This window comes from Alternaria burnsii (assembly GCF_013036055.1).
Source record: "Alternaria burnsii strain CBS107.38 chromosome Unknown 698, whole genome shotgun sequence".
In the NCBI taxonomy this organism is placed as follows: domain Eukaryota; kingdom Fungi; phylum Ascomycota; class Dothideomycetes; order Pleosporales; family Pleosporaceae; genus Alternaria; species Alternaria burnsii.
This window is the reverse complement of record NW_024066111.1, coordinates 1,961,171-1,980,532: the sequence shown is the minus strand read 5'-3', so window position 1 is coordinate 1,980,532 and position 19,362 is coordinate 1,961,171. Positions and strand designations below refer to the sequence as shown.

Sequence of the window (19,362 nt, the reverse complement as noted above, 5' to 3'; positions counted from 1 at the left end):
GACTCATCAATTTTGTACTAAAAATGATCTGAACAGAGCTTTTGACTGCTATTGTGCTGATCTCACGGTGATCCGCGAGTATGTGCTTAGATCACAATGTCACCATGCTTCCACATCTTGAATATGAAGAGGACAAAATCTGACCCTACAGCCAAGAGTCAGAGCGTCTTCAATCATCCTACGAAGCAGAGAGAAGCGCATAGTGTAGCCGGCTGGGGAACTCAGTGGACGATGGAACAAGAGTGACTGATCCGTGATAGTCAAATTGGTTTTTTCATCCTCGGCTCCCGATACTATGCACAGATAGCTGTGCAACTTGAGTGCTATAGAGTTGACTATAATCGTTGGAGTTGGCTTCGTAACTTCTAGTAAATGACACATATAAAACGACAGCACACATGATGACTAGCCATACGTGTAAGGTGTTAGAATGTCAGCTTTGGAACATGAAGAGTGATGAGTGCTGTTGGACAGTGAGAACGGAACAACTGAAGTCTATGCGTTGAGCAGATACGCTAGTGGCTATGATGGGTAGCACAGCCAATATCATCTTAGTGTCGGGTCTATATCTTCTCTTTGTTCAAGCAAGCCGTGTGTCAACATATGCCGCTTCCAATACGGTGCTGTATATGTACACTGACAACAGTATGATTGGTAGATCTGTATCCTGGATGACGATAGGAATATTTTGGCTTCGTGTCACGGTTCTATCGTCTCCTGTCAAATACCATTCTTGGTTCCTGGAATCCGCGTTGATACAAGGTTGTGTGTAATGAATCGTCCTCGACGGTTGCGACCGCAACTACCTAGGTAACACATCAAGTTTCCTCGTCATAACGATGTACCCGACCTGTTTTTCCGTGAGGTCGATTGGTATTGGCTCTTCAGCAAGTTTCTATCGTGCGGTTTGAGCGGTGAAGGGTTCGTAACAGGAGACACAGAAGGTATGCACTTAGTTTCTCTAGTCGACCTAAGCAGTGCTACGTAGAACCACGCGAGCCCCCCGCATGCGATGCTAATCCGGGGTTAAGGCATACACCGATAAATGCGCCGTCGGAAAAGTCCCTGTGTGACGCGGGAGCCGCCCGGTGTGACCTCGAACATCATCAGATGCTACAACCATGGGGAAAGGCACTGCGGGGTCGGTATCACAACTTTCCAAAACTTCGTCTAAATCTCTTTGTTACCAACCGCAAATCGACTCATTTCGGTCTCGGGGCTCTGTGAGATGATCCTAGCATGAGTGGGAGAGTAGGATGCGTCGGGCAAAGTAGGCAGTCGCTGTTCAAGCGGTGACAGCGCTATCCCCGAACAGACCACAGGGTGTACGTTGGACCAACGTCTGGAGAAAGCAAAGTCGTGAGCTCGGTTTCAATCAACTCCGTTTCACAGCCGGAACTGTTCATTTCTCCCCAGAACACCTTGTCTTTTCCTCGGCTCACTTGTCGCGTCGCGATGCGGTCCGCGGGAATAGGGCCCGTTTGATGAAATGGCGATACCTCTCCACCACTCACGAGCCTCAGAAGCAGTTCACCAGCAAAACTACTGAAACCGCCAAACATCCAGCGAGCCTAGCCGCCACTACTCCTACCACGAGGCTACAAGTGTCTAGACCTTCATCATGCGGCACGTCCACGTTTTTCTACAAGCAATTTCGAACTGCTCAACTGGGCGAATTTTCCGGGACCATTCGAAGTTTGCGACTACGTCCTCACAAGTGCTGTAACATTGCAAGGCTTTTGTCCCTAATCTGCTTTCGACGACCAATGGTATGTGTATACGGCGAGCCAGTAGGTCATGCAATCTCTCCGACAGGATCTCCCGCTGCCAAGTGCAGCCGACCCAAGTGTGTCGTTCGTCCTTAGCCAAGGGGCATATGAGCATGCACATATTCATTGCGAAAAAGATGCGCATGGCTATAAGTATATCAAATAATCCCGGCTTTGATGTCTGTACGACGACACATCTCAACCTTTTGTACATACAACATCATGTCCCTCAAGTCACTGTTCGTTTCTATTCCGTTCCTTTGGCGCTGTGCTACCGCACTACCAGCAGGACCTGGTTCATGGCCTAATGGAACCTCCTTTGCTTACTCCTCTTCAAATGATGTGCATGCATCGGCTGCCTACAACTTGATCGATACGTACGACTCGAGTAACTGGGCGAGCAAGTTTGATGTCCAGGACATTGCCGACCCCACGCGTATGTTCGTTGGTCCTCATTCCAGTAGTAGAACCTGACAACAATCGTAGATGGCTTTGTGGACTATGTCAATGCGCAAGAAGCCCAGCAGCTCGGTCTAATGAAGACACAGAACGGCCAGGTATACATGGGTGTAGACTCAACATCTCGACTCGACCCCAATGGCCCCGGTCGAAAGAGTGTACGTGTCCAAAGCAAGACAGCCTACAACCGTGCGCTTGTTATTGCAGACTTCGCACATGTTCCTGGGAGTGCATGCGGTTCATGGCCAGCTTTGTGAGTCATCTGCCTGCTCTGTCATACCACGTCACGCTTACATTGCACAGTTGGATGGTCGGTCCTAACTGGCCAAACCAAGGCGAGATAGACATCTACGAAGGCGTACACATGAGCCCTTCCAATCAGGTCACTCTCCACACATCCCCGGGTTGCAATCCTTCCATCGGCCCGGGTGGGGAAACTGGAAGCCGTCTAGCAGGAGATTGCGGTGCCGGCGGCGGCTTCAACGGCTGCGGCATCTTAGCCAACAACCCCGTCACGTACGGTACACCTTTCAACGCTAATGGCGGTGGTGTATACGCCACTTTGTGGACATCTTCTGGCATCAAAGTATGGTACTTTGCTACTCGGGATGTACCAGCGAATATCCGGACCGGTAACCCCGATCCTGCGACTTGGGGTACTCCGATCGCGAATTTCGGCGCAGGTTGTGATTACAATGCCAGATTCAAGGACTTGAATATCGTATTTGACATAACATTCTGTGGGGATTGGGCGGGCGGCGTCTGGGGCTCAAACTCCTGCTCGCAGATTAACCCGAGTTGCAATGCTTATGTGGCAAACCAGCCACAGAGCTTTTCAGATGTAAGTCTTCATTGTGCTTTGCTTTACATAAAAGTATTTGTGCTAACAATAGTTAGACATACTGGCTCGTCAACTCCGTCAAGGTGTACAGTGTCTAAAGACTTGAGGACCCCTCTCCTACTCTTTCGCTTCATTTTTTCCTCCAGTCTATGATCATCTGGTTTTTTTTCAATGTAAATACCTTTTCTCCTACTTCATACTGCTTTGGAGGGGCGAGTTTGGACAACTGCTCTATACCAATTTTCTCTTTGTTCAATATGGCTTTCTTGTACATACCTCTCTCTTTCTATACATATCTAAAGCTTCTACTGCTTGTGAACAGCTTCTCTCAATGCTTCGATTTCACCCTTTTGCCACTCGGTAACCTTGCCCTGCCACTTCTCACCTTTGCCACCACCCTTCGCTGTGCTCACAACTTCCTTGACCTTCACGGCCATCTTCTCTACCAAGTCTGGTTTGCCAAACACAACAATGGATCCGGAGCTCTTAATCTCACCCGAACACAGCACAACGACAACTTCTCGCTCTTTAACGAAATCCTTGATTTCGAAAAGGACTAGATTGATGAAATCGAGACCATCCGCTCCACGATGCATGAATGCGGTGGTCTGGCCTTGCATATGGCTCCTTATGCGGTCTCCCTCAAATGCTGCAATCTCAGCTAGTAACTTGTTGACTTTCTTTCGTCCTTCGGAGACTTGGTCGCTTATCCTTTGCACACCAGCCGCGACGTCTGCAGGGGCAGAACCAGATGATAATGACACAGCAATGGAGCGAAGACCGGTGATCGACTCGGTAGCCATCTTTATCGCACGATCTCCCGCGGTGAAGAATAGCCGGCAGTTGGTGCCTCGTACGGACTGCATATGGTGTAATAATATGATGTTGATGTGCGACGAGTTTTGCAGATGCGTCCCGCAACAAGCGTTATAATCCATGTCACCAATCTTGATGAACCGTACAACGCCTTTCTCTTTGTCATAGTCTTCTGGTAGGCTGTCGCTTCCCTTGCCTTCTGGTGTTTCCACTGTAATAGGCATACTCTTCCTGATCTTGGCATTGCATTCCGTTTGGATGGTTTGAAGCTCCTCTTCTGACGGTTTCCGTGGCAGTTCAACGTAGTTCATCTCTCCGGGTTGACCCATACTCCACCCAAGGGTGGCTAGATCCATAGAGTCCATGACGGCGGAGAGGAGATGCTGACCGGTATGCTGTTGCATGAGATCCCAGCGACGGGCGAAATCGACAGTTTGACGAACTGGTGTTCCAGGCTCAAGTGGTGCAGGGGAGAAGTGGATGCAACGGAGACCATGACGTTGCATGCTTCTTATCGGGATATCTTCTTTGCGCTCGTCTTTGAGGATGGTGAGCACGCCGTAGTCTGTGTGCTGGCCACCACCTTCTGGGAATAGTACTGAGTCTGCGAGCTCAACAAGCCATATTCTGCTTCCTGCTACATCCCCACTCTCAAGGCCCTTGGTAGGATCTGTGGACTTCTTCGTCTTTGACTTGCCATTTGGCTGTGAGGACTTTGGCAGCACGAATTCCTCGCACGATACGACTTCCGTGTCGAGCGTTTGCAGATAAGAATCTTTCTGGCATCGTAAAGCGCCTACAATGGCTGGAGTAATAGCTGTGGTAACTCCCATAGTGATAAGACTGCGCGACTGAAATCCAAGAAGAGAAAGTCGAATGGCAGGTGAGGTATGACTCGATGTTCGGAGCGAACTCGAGCGAAAGATAGAGAAGCCGAGGGAAATAGTGCACTTAGTCACAGCGTTGACCCCCGACATGGATGGTCACGGCTTGGTAGACTTGCTGCAACCGTTCCAGCGCCATAACCAAGGAATCAAAGTTCTATACAAGCTGTATGGTATTGAGAGATCTACGTGCAAACGGGGTGGGATGGCTGGTATTCTGAGACTAGATCGTAATGGGATTAGCCTCTTTCCGTCGGATCAGAGCGCGTTGAAGGCTGTTACAATGCCACTTTCAACTGCTCTTCACAGCATGGCGTGACGAACACAGTCTTCAGAACGCGCTCTGTTGTTTCCAGACGTGCATCTGGTGGCGACGTTGGTGATGGAGGACAGCGCGGAGGTCGAACGCCTACCGCTTTATGGTTTACAAGCGATGATGACGTACTCGAAGCCAAAAGTCGCAAAGCTTTCGAAGGTCTTTTTTTGATCAGTGCTAATGAACAGATTACTGGCCTCCATCCTCACAATGTCGCGACCCAAGAAGCCCACACATGCGGCTGTGACGCGCTTCGTCGAGACGTTTCTACCACTGAAAGAGAACGATGTCCAGCGACTCTACCACGTACCACGACATCCTCAATACGACGCCCAGACGGCTGTAGTCGAGCAGATTGTGCTGAGCGTTACTCCTACGCCAGGCGTCTACTCATTGATCGGCTACCCACTAGACGAGAGCACGATCGGCGCAACGGCCACCATCCCCAAGATATATCCTCGGCCGCCACGGACGCTGTGCTTCCTACATCGACCCTTCAACCTCGATAGGCGCAGTGTGCGCAAAGGGACGCTCGTACTTTCGAGTCACACGTCTTTTGATGAGGTGCTCACGGTGGGTTGGAACACAGTGCTGGCAGAACGTCTGGGAATAAAGACGACAGACTGTCTTTGTGTCCAGGGCTACAAGGGGGACCCTCAGAGAAAGATTGGGATTGTAGGCCAGGTCTCTACAACTCTTCACAAACTTCTTGGCCGCATACAGGTCGAGTTTGGTGAGTCAGAACTCGCACAAGAAGGGCGCTCGGGCGAGATTAGTATCGTCGCGATCATGAACGCGTTTAACGAGGACGAGGTGCATCGCGTGTTGGCAATGGCTCAGGAGCGTGGCTGGATAGCAGAAGGTGGAGATGGTAGCCATGTCCTTTACTTGACTGGCCAACCAAGAGCCAGTGGCATAGAAGCTGTGAAAGCGCTGGGCATGTCGGTAGCCTGCGTGGGGCATCGGCAAGCTGAGGACTGGGGTATACACTTTCTAGGTGAAGAGCTCAGGAAGGAATTTCCTGGTACACAAGTGAAGGAGATTTACGAGGAGGAGATACCCATTGTAAGAGAGAAGAAAGTACCTATCGTGCAACATGTTGGTTAATGACACCGCTGGCAAGCCCCTTCTGGTGTCCTACTCATCCTGCAGCACCTGTTGTCTTTCACTTCTCCGTTACCTCTGTATGCTGGCTGCCAATCCTGCCATTCGCGTATCTCCACGAGACGTTCTTTCTCATGCGGAGAAGTTGCGGCACGACGCGGTTTCTTCTATTTCAAAGATTGTAATATCGCGCACTTCATCTCAGGCTTCGACGCCAAGCAAGCCAACCTCCGAGCCTTGCATGATGCTCTTTCTGTGATATTTTGCCATCCATTGGTCTGGTCTTCACATCCTTGGCACATTGCGATCATAGCCTTCCAGGATGTCCTTTCCTTGCTTCGATACCATCGATACTGACGTCACTGGCCTATGGACGAGTCCCGGGAAGTGCAAGACTCCATCACCTGACCAGGAGCTCCTGGAATCGCCTCCCTCGAAACGCAAATCGAGCGTGAAGCCATGTCCCCGCTCAATGACCATCATCTGTGCTACCAGGCAGCTAGTGGTAGAGAGAGCACAACGCCCGATCTGTTTGGAGGAGAACAGTTGCACCTCAAATGATGGCAAGGAAGTGGCACTAGTCAAAATGGGACGCTCTCATGTTCTCTGCCGGGAGTGCATCGAGACACACTTTTCCTCGAGCACAAACTGTCCGCTGCCGTGCTGTGGCGCCTACCTTCCCCTACGACCGGATGCTTGCGAGCTGTTTGCCGCTGGGGCAAGTGGGGATACGCCGGCAGAGTCGCTTGTGATGTCAGTCCGTGCTAAAGAGATGCTTGGTAGCATCAAAGATGCCCTTGTCGTGAAGATGCTACACACTATACTGTTCTGGCAATCCGTCACCTCGTTTTCTTACCTTTCTACTACAGTCGCTGATTATTGATGCAGATATTGCCTGCCTGGTCCGAGAATGCTACGCCATGTTGCCAAAAAGCTCAAATGTGTCCTTCTTCCTACCCAATCCAAGTCTGACAAAGCTACAAGGCAAGCCAAATCCCCGCGAACGAATCACATCATGTACGTCTTCTAGAGACTGAGCCAACGGTTAAGTTGCATCCGCTGACAAGTTCAAGCCATCCTACATTCCATCTCTTCATGAGACTCCCGAAGGAAATTTGACTTATGATATACGACAACATCATAGGTACTACGCGTCGCCAACTCCCTCTCACTAATTCCCGAATCTACCACGACGACTTGCACTCAGAAATACTCCAGACATGCAAGCAAGTCGCAGAGGAAGATGGTCCTATCCTGCACCGTCGAAGAATTGAAATTCTAGGCCCCCCAGTGTTGACCATTCGCATCAAGCCGAACCGTTACGACAGCGTCTTATATTCCATCAAACACCTGCTTAAACTCATTGGTGAGTATCGTGCAGCAGAGATTGAAGAAACAGGAGCGTCAGCCAATGTCATTCTACCATGGTTGTTTAGCGGCGACAAAGACCGCAACATCCGAATAGGCACGTCGTTCTCTATTGCACTCTCGCAAAGCAGTCCCATCACAAATGGCCGCAAGTTCCAGGATTTCTTTCAGCGCACGATGCGACACATGCGGCGGCAATCAAGGGTCGTTGTTCGTCTCCTTGTTGATGGCCTGTTTCGTACGCACCCATTTAGTATCATGGAATTCTGGAGTGAGACTGCTGTCAGTCTTGAGAACTATTCTCGCATGATCAACTTCCGCATTGTGTTCATGGTGCCAAAGCAACAGCTCGAAAGTTACAAGGGGTTGGCGGTTAGGCCGAGATGTGTTCCGCTTTGGATTACGGATATGTGGTCTGTCGAAGCAGCAAAGAGAGGTGGTGTTGATCCGGCTGTCGATTAAGTCGTACTGTTCGCTTAGATGTGAGATTGGGCATGCGATGCATATCTGTACATGTTTGCGAGGCCGTTGCATGTGTGAGACATATGCATGCGTGCTGCCGGCTTCGTATCGCCAATTGGTGTTGCTGGTTGCGGCCCCCAAAGCCCGCCACGTCCTTGGGCGGACGCCTCACAATGTGCGCATGATCGCCGCTTCCTTTCTCTGTCTCGCCTGTACAGTCTTGCAGCGCATGTAATTAACAAGATGCCGGAGATATCCTTTGTGTTTGGGCCGCGAGACGGCTTCTTCTTCGACTGTCCTCAGACCTGGAAATTGTAAGCATGGTGAAGAAAGACGCTAGGTTTGGCTAACAGCGTGCAGCCATGAGATACCACATACGCTTCGTCAGTTGTTTAATAGCTCCATGAGCCCAGAATGGAGAATCGCTAGCCCGTATTGCCTCGCCCTCGCGCCCCAGATAGACTCCCCAGAGCCGATCTGGTATGCAGGTTGCAAGACTTTAGATGGGGAGGACAAGCTCTGTGAGTGCCTGCCCCGGCCTAAACTCCGCGGCCATGAAACGCATGGCAGATGGCGGTGCGGGCCAGGCCCCTCTTGTCCAATATGGGAGCTAATCAAACACAGTCCACTCGCAAACGTACTTCGATATCAATTATCCTGATCTTGCGCGATGGATCAAGTCGTTCCCAAATGCGGCCCGCTCCTGTTTTGTGACCTTCGGCCAGAACTTCAGCTACTTCGCATGCGCACCCGGACATGGCTCGATATGGGCCGGCATACCTTCGGACCTTGAGAGCAGAGTGAAGAAGTCGCTAGTTACGCCAATTTGTGTTGGCATTGGAATGAAAGACGCTTGGTTTGTCTTGTTCTCAAACGGCGATTTGGCGTGGAACTTGAGAGGTTATTACAGCTCTTTGAATAAGATCCTTGCTGAAGCTGCGCCGGGTACAGTCAATGTAAGTACAGAGGATATATTTCGATTGATCGCATGAGTGCAGGACTGATGTTGCCAGTACGTCGCCATTTCGCCGTATAATAAGCAACACTACTTCATCGCGTTCCAGGACCGGACCGTCAAGTACAACTTCCAAGGAGCTCCTTCAGAATGGATGCGACTCATGACTGAAGTATTCGATCTCTGGGCCGTTGAGCACTCACGAATGCAACATGCCGGTCCGCTACAGGCACAACCATATGCGCGTGCGCAACAAGTACCAGCGCAAACATATCTTCAACCGCAGTCAACCCATATCATCAGTGCTTCGCGGCTACCTATGGCCATTCCGGTGTCGCCACAATCGGCACCGAACTCACCATTGCCTATATACACAAGCCCTGTACAGCAGAATATGGTACCAGCCGTCGCATTCGTGGAGAAGACGCCGGACTACGGTGTTGCAAACATGCCAGTAGAGTTACCTGGGAATGCATTACTCTCTGCACCAAATACAGCGGCAGGATTACCGGAGAAAGAAACAGGAAAAAAGAGAAAAAGCTTTCTATCGAAGCTATTCTAGGCTATCATCGCTCAGGTCTCAGATTCCGGTTCCGCGATTGTCAACCTCAGAATTGCGCGGTGTTGTGTGCTTGTGACGAGAACTTGCAGCTTGTATGCGTCGGAAACTCCGCAGATATGCAAGGTTCGTACTGACCTTCCTGATTGGCGCGGACTGCCGAACATGCGCTGCCGATCGCGCTGGATATGCTTGTCTACCACAAGAGTGGGAGGGCTATCACGTCACGATGCAGGCCCTTTTCGGTGCTTTTAAAGATATGCCCTATCATGGCTTGATTCGGGATGCAGCTAGCTACGACATACAAGTATAGGTTCTCCGCATTCAAGTTCCTTACAGTATTCTTCCCGCCAGGTATCAGCCAGCATCATGGCAACCATCACAAGAGCTTGGAAAGTGGGGGTCATAGCAACGTGCTTCCTGACAACGATAGCGAGTGCTGCGGGGCCTACAGTCGCTGTTTTGAATGGAACATACGAAGGCTTACATCTTCCCTCGTTCAATCAGGACCTCTTCTTAGGCATTCCGTATGCGCAAGATACCGGAAGTCAGAATCGTTTTCGCATACCACAGTCTTTGAACTCGACATGGAATGGCACGCGCCCCGCCAAATCATACGGAGATGCCTGTCCAGACCCATCAGATACGAGCTTCAGCATGAGCGAAGACTGTCTGAGCATCAATATTGTTCGTCCAGCTGGGTTTTCAGCTCGCGATCACGCGAAGCTGCCAGTTGCATTGTGGATTCATGGAGGCAGTTATCAAGTTGGCACCAGCGCGCTTGCGAATTACAACCTCACATATCTTGTCCAGCGAAGCGTAGAGATTGGTCGACCTATCATTGCTGCTAGTATCAACTACCGCAAAGGCGGATGGGGTATGATGTACTCTCGAGAGATCCAGGGTACTGGCCAGACAAACCTCTCACTTCGCGACATGCGCAAAGGACTCGCCTGGATCTCAGAGAACATTGAAGCCTTTGGCGGCGACAAGAACACAGTGACCATCTGGGGCGAGTCTGCTGGAAGCTTTGCAGTAGGGCAGCTACTCATGTCCTACGGTGGCCGTACAGATGGCTTGTTTCACCGCAGTATACAAGAGTCCGGATCTGCGGCAACAGCTTGGTACAATGGTGAGTAAGAGATGTCCCCGTAGAACTCTATGTGATTGACACACACTAAATTGGCACACGCGCCCTCTAGGTACTGATTGGTATCAGCCCATCTACGACAACGTCGTTGACAAAACGAACTGCTCTAATGAGGTTGACACACTGGAGTGCCTGCGCACAGTGCCTTATGAGATTATGTTCCCGTTACTTGCGGCTCCGGTTCAAGGTCCCGGCTGGTACCCGACTGTCGATGGAGACATCATCCCTGCATATCCTACGGAACTGCTCGCTTCAGGCCGTTTCGCTCATATCCCCCACCTCTACGGTACCAACTCTGATGAAGGTACCGACAACGCGCCTGCGGACGGTGTCATCAACACCGACGAAGATCTTCGTGCCTACCTCGCCGGCAGCACAGGCTTCGACTTCCCTGATACGGTTGTCCAGCATATTATGGAGCTCTATCCCAACGACCCTACCCTGGGCATACCCCTTAACACCGGCGTGCAGCTTTTTGCAGAGCAGGGTCTCCAGTACAAGCGAATAGCTGCCATCATGGGCGATGCATTCTACCATGCACCCCGCCTCACAGACGCCCGCGCTTACTCCAAATACTCGCCCACGTATATTTACCGCTTCAACACGTTCCCCTGGCAGAAAAACAACACTGCTGATGAAGGCGGCAGCGCACGCGCTTACAAGGGTGTCGCGCACTTCACAGAGGTGGCTTTTGTCTTCGCCAACCCCAACTTCTATGGGCCGTGGGACGAGTACAGAGCGTTAAGCAATCAGATCAGTGCGCAATGGATCAACTTTGTTGCTAGTGGTGATCCTAATAGCAAAGCACTGCCACTGTGGCCGCAGTACAACGAGAGTGCACAAGGACTTGATCTTGTTATCCAGGCAAAGGGGAGAGGGTACAATGGGAGCTATGTTGAGGAGGATACTTGGAGACTTGAGGGAAGGGAGTATTTGAGCAAGTGGGCTAGGAGAAGGCATGTTTAACAAAGCAGCCGCAACCTAAGTTCAGGTACTTCCCATAGACAATGACTACATCATAATGCATACTAGTGGCATGCGACATAGTCTGTGATGTAGGAGTACATAGCAAAGGTATACATATTAGGTAGAAGTAGAAGCATAACGTTGTTGAAAGTAAGAGAAACCTGAGGTTAAATGAAGCGACACATCTTGTGCAAGGAGCACCAAGCTAGAGACGAAAATATGATCAAGTCAAGAGTGAACATAGCAAAGGACACAATCAGGCCAACGGGGGTTCTTGAGAGAGCAGCCATACCAAGTGAGGAGAACGAGTGAAGAAAAAGGTTATTGATCAAGAACTCAAGTCAAGCAAGCAAAAGAAGAGGTCTTGTGAGGCAAACGGATGCATTGATGCTGAGGCGATACCATGAAGAAGAAGAAAGAGTGAAGACCAACCCAAGTCCAACCAAGATTCAATCCAACCCGATGAAGCCCATATCCACCAGCCATCAGCACAATGTCCAAAGCTCTCAAATCCAATCCAAACATCGACCACCGACTGCAGGTATGTTCACCTCAAGTCTCTCATAACCTTTCGCATGCTGCATTTCTTGAAGTTGATCCAAACCCATAAGGGCCGCCATCGAGGTATGCAGGGGTGATGATCTGGGCCGCGACGAACGACAGGCTAGCGGACTAAAATCTCCAAGGTAGGCCCAGCTTAGTACCGAGGCACCATAGACTGTCTGTCCTCCAGCACCTTGATGTGAGAATGAATGTCCTCCAGATCATCAACCACCAGCCATGGGGTCTGCCGAAGCAGCCTTGTAGGCCCAAAGCGAGATCCCAGCGAGATCTGTATATTCCTTCTCTTACTGTCTTGACCATGCATCCTGCACTTCCCACCAGTATGCCAATCCTCCATCCACTGCTCGTAGGGCCACCTGCAATCCGTCTTGCACCCTGTCCCTAATCCCCCTGACGTTGTACAACTCGAGCGGCCGTGAGCATGCCATGCTGCCGTGATGTGTGGAAGGCGGCCTGAATAGGACTTGAGGATGCTGAGCAGGCTCTATGGTGGAGAGCTGAAGAGGTTGAAGCGGTCCGAAGGCAGCATGCTGAATCTGAAAAGGTCAGCAGGCTGATAATAAGAAAAGAAAGATGGGGGAAGAAGGGACGGACGGAGAGGATAGTTACCATGCTCAAAGTCGACAGAGGAAGGCGAATGATTCACCATAGCTCAGGGTGATCAAAGGTTGTTGATGATCATCGATAGAGGTCATGTTAGATCAAGGTTGGATCAAGGTTGATTGAAGTGTTGATGTCCAAGTAAGGGGTGAGTATCGTTGAGCAGTGATGTTGGTTGAGGAAGAGTGATGCTCATGACGTTGCAAGTGGCCGAGATATGCAAGTGAAGGTGTGATGTCATGTGACAAAATTGAAGCGATCCGGAGTGATGTTAGAGTGTTGAGCCATGATCGAGTTAAGTTGGAGAAGGAAGTTTGACTTGAGACAAAGTGACAGGATGATAGAGAGGTTTGATTTGAGGTAGAATTTGTTGTTGCTAGTAGAAAAAGAGTGTAGGTGGAAGGGTGGAAACGGCCTTTATATATGCGAACTACTGGCCCAAGCGCGGACAACGCTAGGAGCCGGAACTCAGGCTCCGGCCGGGGTTCTGCCGGTGACAGTGAGGTGTAGGTGGGCTCAATAGAGCGGGTATAGAAGGTCTTCGTCGATAGTCGAAGGGCGGACGCGCGGGCATGGCTAGGTGAAGGTGGAAATCCACCCAGTAGGAACACGCAAAGCGACATGGTCCGAGCGGCAACTTCAAGCGAGAGCGACTCGGAAATCGGGCACACAAGGCAGCAATTGAGAGTGTGCGAGACGCGTTTCGTCTTGATCGCAGTCACTGAGGTTGAGCTGAACAGCCAGTGCGACGGTGTAGGAGAGGAACAGACCAAGCGAGCATGAATGGAAGCGAGAAGATTATAACTTAAAACAAAAGATTAGATTGTGCGCTCTCCTCACAGAAGACATGGATGCTTACATCCTCAATGTGCAGGACCTCTTGAGCATGACGCTCTGATGTACCTAGGTGACGACTAAAGAGGTTTTTGGCGAGCTTCTTAAAACAACAATCGCAGAAGATAGGCGTGGAAAGCAACCAAAAGCTTTGTTTATATAATGTGAGCTTTGACCGCCTTAGAGCAAATCCTGCTGTAAGTCGAGTCAGTCTAGATGAGCTGAGCAAGTCTGTGTCTGAGAAGCAGTGAGCTATGACGTGACTCCATGTTCTTCGTCAAAATCTTCATCGTCGACATCAATAATGACGCTCTCTTTGCGAGGAGTTTAAGATGGCCTACATGCTGACTGTTAATGAAGTGGATGTCGGACTTGCAACTCTGCCAAAGCAAGCTACGCATTCGCGCCTGCAGTGAACGCCGACACTCAAACGTTGACAGCGATAGATAAGAGCGCCTGATCCACTACTAACCGCAAGAAGCCTCTCACTCCCGTTGCTGAAATTGATCTTAGTCCGCTATGTACCACCGCTGATGCCCACTCGTGCCGGCCGTAAGTTAACATGGAGGCTATATGGCGTGCTGCACGGGCACTGTACTCGGTAGACACATATGCTCTAAAGGAGATAGCTGGACAGCAATACTCGGCAGGACAAAAGGACCAGAAACAAGCCGCCTATGGGATGTTGTTGTAGCAGCACGGCAGGTAGACAACATGTCACATATTTAAACAGCCTAGGCGATAATGAGAGTTGCCAGGAAGTAGGTTGAGACACACATGGTATTGGCAGGACAGCTATTGTAAGAAAGCAGAGCGCACGATAAGCTAGGTGTTTGAATCAAAGAAGTGGAGATTCATGGTCGATGCGGTGAATACATTAGAAATGCGCATATAGTGGGGGCTGACAAGCAATGCAAAACTGATCAAAGAGTCCCGATCCTCTAGAGCGCCCTCATAGGACTATGTACAGCTTTTGGGTATCATAGAGAGCTCATCAAGGTAATGTCGTGATTCAGTCCTGCTACGGACATGATTCGAAGAATCGCCCTCAGACTTGGGAGAATCATCTCGAAGTCGTTCTCGGACGCTGTCATTGCGGTGAGATGGCACTCGAAGAAACTTTCGCACCTTCAACGGGCGCCGGAAGAACGCTCTTGTTGAGCTGGTGGCTTGCAGCAAAGGGCGATTACCCTGGAGTAGAGCCCACTATGTGGTAACGGACGCTTCATGGATGCGATTCAACCTTCAGCGCATGTCTGGGACCAGTACAGCGCCGCGCCAATCACCTAGTTCTTGACGATACCGATTCGTATACATCGGTATCCCATCCTCATTCGGCATGCGTGTGGATCCAGAAGTCTCTCTCTACCATCCTTCCTTCATCGATACCAGCGAGCACTCCCCGGATCCACTGTGGCGGCCCAGGTAGTTCCCTCTTGTCTTCTGCTGTGGCGTCCATGGCACGACCCATCATTGGGCAAGTTACAAAGCCACGGTCTTCAACTAATTTGCCCACCTCTTCAACTATCTTTAGGCCCTCTCTGGCATTGGCCTTGGCAGCGTTGAGGTTGTCGCGGCGCTCTTGCAGCTTGCGCTCCATCCAGGATGAGGCCTCGTCAATGCCACGGGAAGCGATGCGCTGGAAAGAACAGAGGAAGCGGTTGATTATGTCGATGAGTATACGGTAGAGGAGTTCAGTCGCGATTGCTGTACCAGTCTGCTGGCTGAACAGACGCGACGAGATGAGCGAGGTCGAGTATGAACGTGTTGACAGCGCATTTGATGGCCCTGGACGATAAAGCGTGAGCGAAGAGGATGCCGCCATTTTAAGTGTGTTGTTGGTATGATTGAAAGGGAATCTTGGTTGTGAGTTTGTCAATGAAGGGCTTCGATGCGCTGGAGATGACTATCCTTAAGCCGAAGGCATAAGCAGCGAGCCGTCTACCTTTGTATGCATCATTCCTCAATACTATGCGAGCCCTACTACTTATGACATTTGCGATGCACCAATGAGCCGTAGAATTGGATGCATAGTGGCCCACTGGATAACTCAATATACCCATGATCGGGGGTCATGACTACCGACCGCGAGATAGGCACCATGCGATCTGGGACGCCTCGCCGGCTTCCACGGACTGCGAGCTGCAGCGCCCCACAATCTCCAAATTCGACCAACCAGGTGTTCCCGTGTCTCTCAAGAGCCTACGCATGTAAATGAGACTCGAAATATTGCCGGCGGTATACCTCACCGTGCCATGCCATGTTTACAGTGTCTGCACGGGCAAATCCAACTCGACCAGCCAAGGTGGGTGTTCAAGCACGCCTGGCTCATCCCCCTCCATTGCTGCGTTGACGCACAGTGTCTGCTGCTTATTCTCTCGAAATTCTTGAGCGGCGCCTGGAGTCAAGCTTCTGAATCCTTTCTTACGACATGAATTCTCTCCCATCCATACTTTCGATATCGATTCAATGGGATCGCCTTCCAGCACCGTTTGTCTTTCGTGCCTCAGCACATGCGCTTCGTAGAAGCCGCGACGCGGCGAATGAATGTGCCCAAAGCAATGCAATCGTGGTTGCACCCTCGCGATAGCGCGTCGCAAATGTTCACACCCCGCACTATGACCGTCAGTCTCGTCAAGTATGTATCTCGCTGGGCCGTGGGTCATGACGATGTCAACGTTGTTGGGAATGGTCGAGGTCTCGGTACCAACGTTCTGAGCCCACGACGGGGTGCCTGCAGAGTTGAATCGGTCTTCCTTAGAATGATACTGGAATGCTGATGCGCCGTGAACAGGAGTGTATGGTGATGCATATATTCGGAAAGTCGCGCCGCATGCTAGCGTGAAGGTATATGTACCTTCCCATAAGAAGGTGATGCCATTCTCGTTCGCCTCTGAGCTTGCCTCCGGGCTCACCATTCCAAGCGCTCGTTCTGCATCAGCTTCTTCTCCGCCCTGGGACAGCCAATAGGACTTGTCCAGCGATATTTCGTGATTGCCACTGATGACAAGTCTCAAGTTAGCTTTAACCTTGCCTAGATGTTGGAGGGCTAGAGAGATGCTTTCTGGGGTGCCGTCTTCGGTCAAGTCGCCGCAATGAAGCAGCACATCGCATGGTGGCAGATTTTCTGGTAACTTAGCTCCATGTGTGTCAGATAGTATGAGGAATCGAACAGGCGTGGAAAGAGAGTGATTGTCTTCGGGTCGGGTTTGATCTGTGGACGTTGAAGCCATCATGAAAGGATTTTCGGATCAAAGTGCACGAGGGTAGGAAGTATCGGATAAGTAGTCTAGCATGCTGGTCTAGAGAAGGACCATGGTAGACTAGTAGCAGTCGGGCACCCAGGTACCAGTCAAGTATCATACATAGATCGTTGCACCTTATAGCACGCGCTCGTAATTGCTGTCTGAAGTTACATCAAGCTTGAACGAAGACTGCAATATGCTAATCGAGGGTAGCTTAATAACACAAATATTGAAGACATTATATTAGCGTATAAATGGAGATATCTGAATCGACGAAAGCGGTAGGAAACAGCCAGGTTATAGTCCATCAACATAGCGATCTGCCACTATATACTTGCTCCATCTACAAGCTTGCCAAAAGCTGAGGTAGCACACTCTGGCTAGTGTAAGCCCAGCTGGAAGAGCTGTCATGCGCCCTCCACGCGGCACCTGTCCAGAAAGTGTTGCGCTTGCTTTGCAGTCCATACAGCTGCTTGTAGAATCCGGCGCGGGTAGCCTCCTCACCGACCAACATGTTGTATGGGCTGTGGTTGCTGAATGCGACAAACTCCGGCTCAGTCTCAGTCATGTTGTTGGCAGCCTGGAAGCGCTTGAGGTCCGCGATGATCGCAGCCTTGGCCTCCTCGTCGCTCAGATGCTGACCAACCTTGGTGCCGTAGTAGACGAGACTTAGAGTTGGGTTGGCGGTGGGGTTGACGTTGTAGATAGCAGGCATGGGTGGCAGCGCGTATGGCTTGTCAAGAGCGAGATTCTGGAGTGTGATGTTCGTAGGGCCAGCGTTCCTGATGATAGAGGTGTAGTATCCGACAGATGTAAATTGGTTGAAGATCTTCAACTCATCGCCGCTAGGGTCGAATTTGTTGAGATTCTCGGGAGTAGGGGGGATAGCCATAAGGATCTTCTTCGCTTGAATGAGACGGCAGCCCATTGGTGTTTCGACAAGGACCTTCACGCCACCATCAGCCTTGCTCACACGCTGCGTCTTGGTGACCTTAGAGGATAGAAGAACAGAGTTGGTAGCCTGGAGTTCGGCTGTGAGTTTCTCGAAAAGAAGGCTGTTGTCCATTACCGAGCTGGTCTGGAAGTTCTGCATAGTCTTCAGGAGACCGAGGGAAAAGGTGCGCATCTGCTGCAGAGCGGGGAGCTCGAGGATGTCACCAAAGGCGGAAGTGAGACCGAAGATGGTTTGTACCGCATCAGCGATGTCGTACTTTTGGACGAACTGGCCGAAGGGCATGTACAGATCCTCAGGGACGGGATCTGGCAGATAGAAGCCACCCTCTAGTTGAGGATATTTGGCGAGAACCGCACCGTACTTCTGCAGAGCAATAGCCATGGCTGTCTGGTTAGGAGCAGGCAGACCCTGCAAAACCTGCCCAGTCCTGAAGTCAACGTTCTGCGTCGGGAGAGCAGGGATGCTGAACCGAGTAGTGGAAAGGTTGAAGCGTGCGAACCATTGGTGCACCAAAGGTTCGTCGTGGTATAGCTTCACACCCATATCAATGGGAATTCCAGTCTCGTTATCCATGTAAGTCTCTGTGTGACCTCCCATACGGGATTTGCTCTCGACGACCACAACCCTCTTTCCTGCGTCCTTGAGTTGGATAGCAGAGTAGGCACCCATACCACCCCCACCAATAATCACGACATCGGTATCGATAACCTGCTCCGGCTTATAGTAGCTGGCATCCATCTTGTTGGCCTTGTTGGGCGCTGCGATGGCCAAAGGAAGGGCGACCACCGCGGCGGCGGCAATAGAAGCAAAGGAACGCATAACTGGAATAGTTTTGCAGGGAGATAAGAAAGGTAAGGAGTGTGTGGTTATACTTCTGTTACCGACCACCAGACGTGTTGTATTTATATGGTCAAAACATAGCGAGTGATTGTATATGCGGTGGCTCTTCCGGCTCGGTCCTACTGTGTAAGCTGAAGTGTAATTAAAAGTAAGATCGCACTGTCGGAACAATCGACGACAAGCATTACGAGTAAGTTCGTGCGGGTTGGCAACAGCCCGTCAATAGGGGACTGGCCCAGGGTCTCACGTGCTGACGTACGCCGTGGCTATTGCATTTGATGCGTAGGAATCAAGGGTTAGGATGTCAAATAGCTTGCGGTTTCATTATCTGAAGCCTAAAAGAAAGCTGTACAAGAGCGTTTGAGTGCAGTATGATACTACCAAAGCTAAGTTTGTGATGGTGCCTGATGGTTTTGGGTGATGCTCTCTAGTGCCGGGTGCAAGAGCGCAGACCTTGTGCCTCGACGTTGATCACCGGTATTGCTAACCGTTGAACTCTTCTCCAGATCGGGCGCAGTACCTTGATGAGTCTCGCCGCTGTCTTGATGCCATTGCTTATGCTGACCCCGCTGAAGCGCCGCGTTCGGAGCGTTCGCCCGACTCTTGGAGGAGTTCGTGGTCTGTCGAGAGTCTGTCGTTGGCACGATCTTCGGTGGCATCTCCGGAGCATTGACG

At 50.8% G+C, this 19,362-nt stretch overlaps 5 protein-coding genes across 5 annotated transcripts; 3 read left to right on the top strand and 2 right to left on the bottom strand.

The window, feature by feature from the left end:
- Positions 1-1,991: 1,991 nt before the first annotated feature.
- Positions 1,992-3,167, top strand: GT037_004826 (glycoside hydrolase family 16 protein; the record flags this gene model as incomplete). The annotated part of the gene is made up of 4 exons (XM_038929873.1): positions 1,992-2,205; positions 2,256-2,481; positions 2,532-3,069; positions 3,126-3,167. The coding sequence occupies 4 exons, from the start codon at positions 1,992-1,994 to the stop codon at positions 3,165-3,167; spliced, it is 1,020 nt and encodes a 339-aa protein (XP_038788145.1).
- A 207-nt stretch (positions 3,168-3,374) lies between these two features.
- On the bottom strand, positions 3,375-4,718 carry GT037_004825 (threonyl and alanyl trna synthetase second additional; the record flags this gene model as incomplete). The annotated part of the gene is made up of 1 exon (XM_038929872.1): positions 3,375-4,718. One exon carries the CDS (start codon positions 4,716-4,718, stop codon positions 3,375-3,377), a length of 1,344 nt encoding a protein of 447 aa, XP_038788144.1.
- A 577-nt stretch (positions 4,719-5,295) lies between these two features.
- On the top strand, positions 5,296-6,192 carry GT037_004824 (uncharacterized protein; the record flags this gene model as incomplete). Its single annotated transcript, XM_038929871.1, has 1 exon — positions 5,296-6,192. The coding sequence occupies one exon, from the start codon at positions 5,296-5,298 to the stop codon at positions 6,190-6,192; it is 897 nt and encodes a 298-aa protein (XP_038788143.1).
- A 1,623-nt stretch (positions 6,193-7,815) lies between these two features.
- On the top strand, positions 7,816-11,649 carry GT037_004823 (alpha beta-hydrolase; the record flags this gene model as incomplete). The annotated part of the gene is made up of 7 exons (XM_038929870.1): positions 7,816-7,970; positions 8,238-8,333; positions 8,380-8,540; positions 8,644-8,975; positions 9,033-9,371; positions 9,888-10,665; positions 10,736-11,649. 7 exons carry the CDS (start codon positions 7,816-7,818, stop codon positions 11,647-11,649), a joined length of 2,775 nt encoding a protein of 924 aa, XP_038788142.1.
- A 2,250-nt stretch (positions 11,650-13,899) lies between these two features.
- GT037_004822 (fad nad-binding domain-containing protein) lies at positions 13,900-18,666 on the bottom strand (the record flags this gene model as incomplete). Its single annotated transcript, XM_038929869.1, has 4 exons — positions 13,900-13,961; positions 15,037-15,435; positions 16,076-16,786; positions 17,322-18,666. The coding sequence occupies 4 exons, from the start codon at positions 18,664-18,666 to the stop codon at positions 13,900-13,902; spliced, it is 2,517 nt and encodes an 838-aa protein (XP_038788141.1).
- Between the last annotated feature and the right edge of the window lie 696 nt (positions 18,667-19,362).